A 6,651-nucleotide genomic window follows, 5' to 3' on the forward strand; every position below is an offset into this window, starting at 1 on the left:
TACTCAAGTATGACCCGTGTTCTATTAATTTTAATAGTACATATTTGTGTTACTTGTTAGATGGGAACATGTGATTTCCGAATATGTTGATTTTTTATACTGATTCTAATGTAGTACCGTACATGTATTTTCATGGCAATTTTGATATGATCCATTGAGGTTTGAAAAACTATTTTGTAAAGCATGGACTCTCGTGCCTTCTGTTCCTATTATTGTACGACAACATGTTATACATGCTAATCATTCTACTTCTGTATATACATGCCATGACACATTGCATGGGGTTTTGGGATGATGTGAAAGGAGGAAGTTTTTGGTAGTTTAATGATATGCATTATCTGGTGGTTTATCCACTATTTTGTCCAGCAGCTTATCTGCAACATAGTGGCTTAACCATATATATCTGATCTAGAAGTTTTAACTGCAATTCTGGTGGTAATGTCCACATTTATCTGTTGGTGTTGGATAAGTTCTGGGAAACTCTATTTTGGTGTGTAGTGGAGTTGGGTAGGATTTTTTCTGAAAACCTGCATTCTAATTTTTGGAAAATACTACATTAGCATAATCATACATTCTTTGATACTCTAACTTGCTCCGTCTGTTTATGTGAACATTACAAAATTCTCTACGATACTCTGAGTGGTATATTGTATTTTGTATAATCTCTGCTGAGTTAGTTTTACACTGAGCTTTATAGCTCACCTTTTTGTTTTGTCTTTGACTGTTCAGGTAATCCTCTGACTTAGAACCAGACGGTGTGTGAGAGCTCGAATTGTTTCCGCCCTTAATGTAAATATGGTGATTTCTATAATTATTTGTTTTAAACTTTTGGGTTTGAAATCTGTAATCGATTTTGAATTCGTTTTGGGTTTTTGTTAATTTGTCGATAATTGATATTTCAAACATGAAACTACAAAATCACCCAAGTCAACAAAATGGATTTTGGTTTTCAAAGTTACAACTCTGAAAAGGTTTTCTGTTGGAAATTAAGTAATTTCTTAAGTGTCTTCTATAAACGAAAAAATAACTTTTAATGGTTGTTTTCTATATTTATATTTGCTAAATACTTATTCAAACAGTATACCAAGCGAGTCGACGTAATTTCTCCAGTAACTTCTAGGTCGAGTTTGGGGTGTTACACTTAAATTCTGCCGCTAATTAAGTTAGAACTCACATTAGGCTTAAATAGCTCACCTTTCAATTTTCTGACATTTCAGATAACCCTAGAGGTTAGGACATGGGCACGGTTGATGGAGGAGTACTCGGATGATTTTAAAATAAATGATTTATACTTTATTATCATGGTATTTGGATTGTTTAATTATTATTTTCGGACTGTAGCATGAGACATTATTTTGGGATTTTTGGTTATTTTTGCATGTTTTAGTTTAAAACAATCATTAAAATTATTTATCTAATTAATATGAAACAAACTGATTTTTCAACACAAATACTATTTCAACACAATAATTTTATTATAAAAATTAAGAGTATGATTTTATGGGACTTAAATCTATTTTACCTAATTAAGTGATGTTTTATAATAGAATATACCGAATAATGATTTTTAGCCAAAACATGATTTTTGTCAAATTTCGCTACGACAATTTTAAATCAAAATATTTTCTCCAAAATGACCAAACTTAGTCTTTTCAAAGATATTCAATTTTTATATTAAAATCTCAAAGAAGTTTAAGGAGATTATTATTAATTTTCATAAGTAAATCAATATATTGTTCTTAAATGAAAAAGGTAACAATTTTAAAGAAAGTAGTAGAATGTTTTATGTGCCATTTCCTTGGTCAATGTAATCTTTGAGATTCTGCTATAACTTCCAAGCCGGGTTTAGATGGTTACAAACATAATTTGTTTCCTCTTTCAAATGCACTCTAAAAAATATGTTCTTTAATGAGCATATAGATGCTTTCAATACTTAAAACAAAATCTATAAAAGACTCTCAAATATATACAAGTTTTAAGACTTTCTAACATGCTAGATCAAGTATAATTAATTACCCTATTAAACAACAACTAAATTGGAAAGATGCAATATAATAATAAAGATCGATATAAAGTGGCAGATGAATGTTTGTCTATGTTTGTCCAAACATTTTGTTTCAAAATTTTCCAACTTCAAATATTGACATGTTATAAGTCTGTCCTAGTGCTAGTAGTAGTGGCCACAAATGTTAGCACATCGACAACCACTTTATAGACTTATTAAATTTCTTAAAAGGTTGCTAAATTATTTATGGTTCTTGGTTCTTCTTTTATCTTTTATATTGTTATTGAATCTCTTTCAATATTTACCTAATTTCGTACCATGTTTATAAATTACAAAATCTTTTACAAAATTTTGAAATCTCTTAAAACTATTTCATTTTATTATAAAATTACTAAATTTCTTTTAAACTTATTAAATATTTTACAAAATGCTAATTACATAATTTCTTAAAACTCTACAAATAGCTAAATTTCTTACAAAGTTATTAAATTCTCACAACATTGTAATGTTTACTTAATTTTTACAACGATCTTTTAGAAAGGTACTGAAGCTCTTAAAATTATTGGATTCTTATATAATTTCTAAATATCTTTTAATGTTACTGATTCTCTTATAATTTTGTAAAGAAAATTCACTAAATAATCAAATTTCACGCAATTTTATAATTCTGTGATATATGAAATTATTTTAATAAATTATCTAATTTCTTACAACTTTGTGATGTTTTAGTAAATAACAAAATTTCTAACAATGTAAATTACCGAATCTCTTATAAAATTATTGAAGCTCTAACAAATTTATTGTATTTTTACTGTAAAATTATTAAATCTTTCGCAAAATTACTAATTTTTTATAACTTTGTAATGTTGACATAATTTCTTATAACTTTGGAAATTATTGCATGACATACGGAATTTCTTACAACATTACTATTTTTTTTATAAATTTACTAAATCTATTACAATATTACTGAGTTTCTTCCAATGGTGTAAAATATTTAGTAAATTACTAATTTTAATTATTGAAATTTATATTAAATTATTAAATTTCTACTTATAACCAAGTGATATCGATCCTTTTTATCTGCAACAAAAGATAAATCTCAAAATTATATATAAACTTTAATTTAATTTACAACTATATACATAATTTTAATTTGATGCGATTATATACGTGAAACTTTGAGTGTGGTTCAAATATATACTTAAAACTTTAATTTTGATTTAATGATACACATTTAAAGGAACAAATACATCAATCTATTTTTATATTGGATAAATATAATTATATACATATGCAATATATAAACATAAAATGATGTTATATCAATAATTGTATTAATAATTTAGAGAATTGGATAAAATTAAAATTTCATGTATAATATTACACAAAATCAAAGTTTATATATACACAATTACACGTTAAATTAAAATTCATGTATAATTTTAAGATTTATCCTTCCAATAAATTTATTGATGTTCTTATAAAATTATTTTTGCTTTAAAAAAATCAAATAAAACAATATTTTGTTATCGTAGTTGAATTATTAACAAATTTCACGATAAGTACTATTAAATGGAATCCGTAGAATCAGATTTCATAAACCCAGCGGTTAACGACCAACTATGACCTCCCAAAAATAATGGTCAAAAGACAGACAACACAGCAAACGCCCTCAGGGATGGATTCTCTCCGAACAAAACACGGAACCAAAAATTAAAAGAAATTAGAAGACATAATTAAAACATGGAACATTCATACGCGGTATTTCCTTTTAGAACTTTTTTTGTGAATCATCTAAACCTATCTCAGCTTCACAGAGAAAAGAACGATTAGGGAATAGAAGGGGATCTGCGTTGCTTGGCCTGGCTAATTGCACCTGACCATGAACAAGAGACTGAACAGTGAAAAGTCCGGTAGCTTCCCGAGATTTGGAAGACGAAGGAGCAAACGTGAATTGGAGACCGGTAGTTTCAAATTAAAGGGTCTGAATCCCAAAGTATGCGGTAAGAATCAAAATCCAGTTGAGTTATTCTGGAAATCCAATTTGAACCATGATCAAATCCTGGAAAAGGTTGTTCAATTCATCGAAAAGTTAGCTTCCGGTCAAGATAAATCGAAAGCCCCAGAAATTCCTAATTTCGTGGAGTCATTTTTGAAGATGGTGGAGTCCAGGATTGCAACATATGAACAGAGCGAAGCGTCAGCAAAGCTTGGCTTCAACGAGGAGTACACCTCATTTTTTGAGGCTGTAAGCTGCCTTTCGAAGATCGTAAACACTCTTGATGAATTCCCGTTTGATTCAGCGACAACTTCTTGTTTTAATCGAGCGGGATCGGTTCACCACCGTGCAATGTTGTTATCGGAATATCAGTTCCTTGCTCTTCTGGACATTTCTAAACGCAACTGCAATGTAACTGTAGATTCCAAAACTCCGAAGACTCCAAAACAATCGTTCTTCAACTCCAATCAAGAGACGGATCGATGCGTTAAACCTGAATACGACTCCGGAACAGGGATTGTGTTTCCATATTTTCCACCCCAATCAGTTGCCAATATGAACCAAGTAGCCTTAGCAATGATCTCTGCAGGGTACGAGGAAGAATGTTTCATTGTTTACAGTGGTCTAAGGCTGAAAGCATTGGACTTTGAGTTCAGCAATCAAGGGTACGAAAATGTCAATATGGAGGACTTTCAATCGATGGATTGGGAATCACTGGAAGGAGAGATCGATAATTGGATTCACATCGTCAAATATTGCACGACCAATCTCTTTTCTGTGGAACGCAAGCTTTGCAATTCAGTATTTCCAGAACATTCTTTAATCGCTCAGAAACTGTTCTGCGATTTGGCAACATCCTTGACCATAAGGCTTCTTAATTTTCCAAATGCTATTGTTTTGATCAAACAATACTCTGCAGAGAAACTATTCAAGTTTTTAGATATATACGAGACATTACGTGATTTGACTTCAAGTCTTGGTAGTGAGTTGTCGGCGATGGATTTGATATCCGAGACATCCGAGACACAACGCAGGGTTGGTGAAGCCGCAGTGACCATTTTCTGTCAGCTTGAGAATTCAATCAAGAGTGATAATGGGAGAATACCCGTGGCAAGTGGTGCGGTTCACCCCTTGACTCGCTATACTATGAATTATCTAAAATATGCTTGTGAGTACAAGGACACATTAGAGCTAGTATTTCAGCAACACTACGAGACGGAGGGATCTACCAGGCGGAAAGTTCAGAAGCAGGAGTCTAAGAATGCAATTGAGGACAATGATCGGATCCCCAAAACGTCCCATTTTTCAGTAAAGTTGATGATGGTCATGGACTTGTTAGATGCCAAAATTGAAATGAAATCCAAGTTCTATAGGGACCCAGCATTGCGTTACATTTTCTTGATGAATAATGGGAGGTATATTCTGCAGAAGATCAAGGGTTCTACGGATATCGATGAAATTATGGGTCCTTCTTGGTCGGGAAAACGAACTTCGGATTTAAGGCAGTATCATAAGAACTATCAAAGAGAGACATGGAGAAAGGTTTTGCAGTGCCTAAACCATGAGGGTTTGCAAACAAATGGGAAGGTGTCAAAGGCAATATTGAAAGGAAGGTTCAAGAACTTCAACACCTTGTTCGATGAAATCCATAAGACGCAGAGCATTTGGATGGTAAGTGATGAACAGCTTAAATCAGAGCTTAGAGTTTCAATTTCAGCGGTAGTGATTCCAGCGTATAGGTCCTTTCTGGGGAGATTCAAGCCGCATTTTGATAGCGGTAAAAAAGCAGAGAAATACATAAAGTATCAACCAGAAGATATTGAGGGGTTGATTGATAAACTATTTGAGGGAAATATGACATCAATGGGGAGAAGGAGACATAACAATTAATTTAAGTCACTATTTACTTAGGAAGATGAAATATATCATGCTACCTTCCTTTAATCCTGGTGTATTTAATTTAACTATTAAAAGTACAAGGAAGCCATATCCTAGTGATCTAATTATTAGAGTATTTTTATTTTAGTCATCTAAATTTAAAAATTTTCGATTTAATCACTAACACTAGCCACATTTGATATTTTGTTCAACTTTAAATCATTAAGGGAATGCTAACAGAGCGTTTTCTTATTAACATCATAATAAATTTAGCTCTCTAGTAATTACACGTTATCAATTTGGTCCTAATTCTAAACAAAATCAAAGGTAAAATATTTTGTTGTAGCCTTTTCTTATTTGTTGCATGCCCTCTATTAGCTGCAGATACATCCCAGAAGTTGCATCTTCAACTCTCGATTTATCTTACATAACCACATAATCTTTATTAACTATAAAATAACATAAAAACTACTAAAAAGCATGATTTTACTACTTAAACTATAAAAACATAAATTATCACTAAAGTGACATGATTTTACAATTAAACATGCTAAAATAAGTGTAAAAGAATCAAATAAGCATGATAAAATCGTGGTAGATCAACGGGTCCATAGTGTGATAAATGTCAAGCAGAGTTGCACTGCTAACTTCACTATGGAGGGTCAAATATAAGGTATGGAAAAAACTATGACATTATAACAGTGTGTATATAGTTAAACCCCAAAGAAACCACATGAGGACAAAACATATTGATAGAAAGTATCAT

General features: G+C 31.3%; 1 protein-coding gene across 1 annotated transcript; it reads left to right on the forward strand.

The window, feature by feature from the left end:
* The first annotated feature begins 3,647 nt into the window (after window positions 1-3,647).
* On the forward strand, window positions 3,648-6,062 carry LOC105785291 (exocyst complex component EXO70B1). Its single transcript, XM_012611294.2, has one exon. It carries the CDS (start codon window positions 3,891-3,893, stop codon window positions 5,895-5,897), a length of 2,007 nt encoding a protein of 668 aa, XP_012466748.1. The 5' UTR covers window positions 3,648-3,890; the 3' UTR covers window positions 5,898-6,062.
* The last annotated feature ends 589 nt before the right edge of the window (window positions 6,063-6,651 follow it).

The sequence above is a fragment of the Gossypium raimondii genome, chromosome 1 (assembly GCF_025698545.1).
Source record: "Gossypium raimondii isolate GPD5lz chromosome 1, ASM2569854v1, whole genome shotgun sequence".
Classification (NCBI taxonomy): Eukaryota; Viridiplantae; Streptophyta; class Magnoliopsida; order Malvales; family Malvaceae; genus Gossypium; species Gossypium raimondii.

Bases quoted from the DNA above. Each gene is read 5' to 3' on its own strand.
- LOC105785291 (XM_012611294.2), top strand. From the start codon at position 3,891: ATGAACAAGAGACTGAACAGTGAAAAGTCCGGTAGCTTCCCGAGATTT.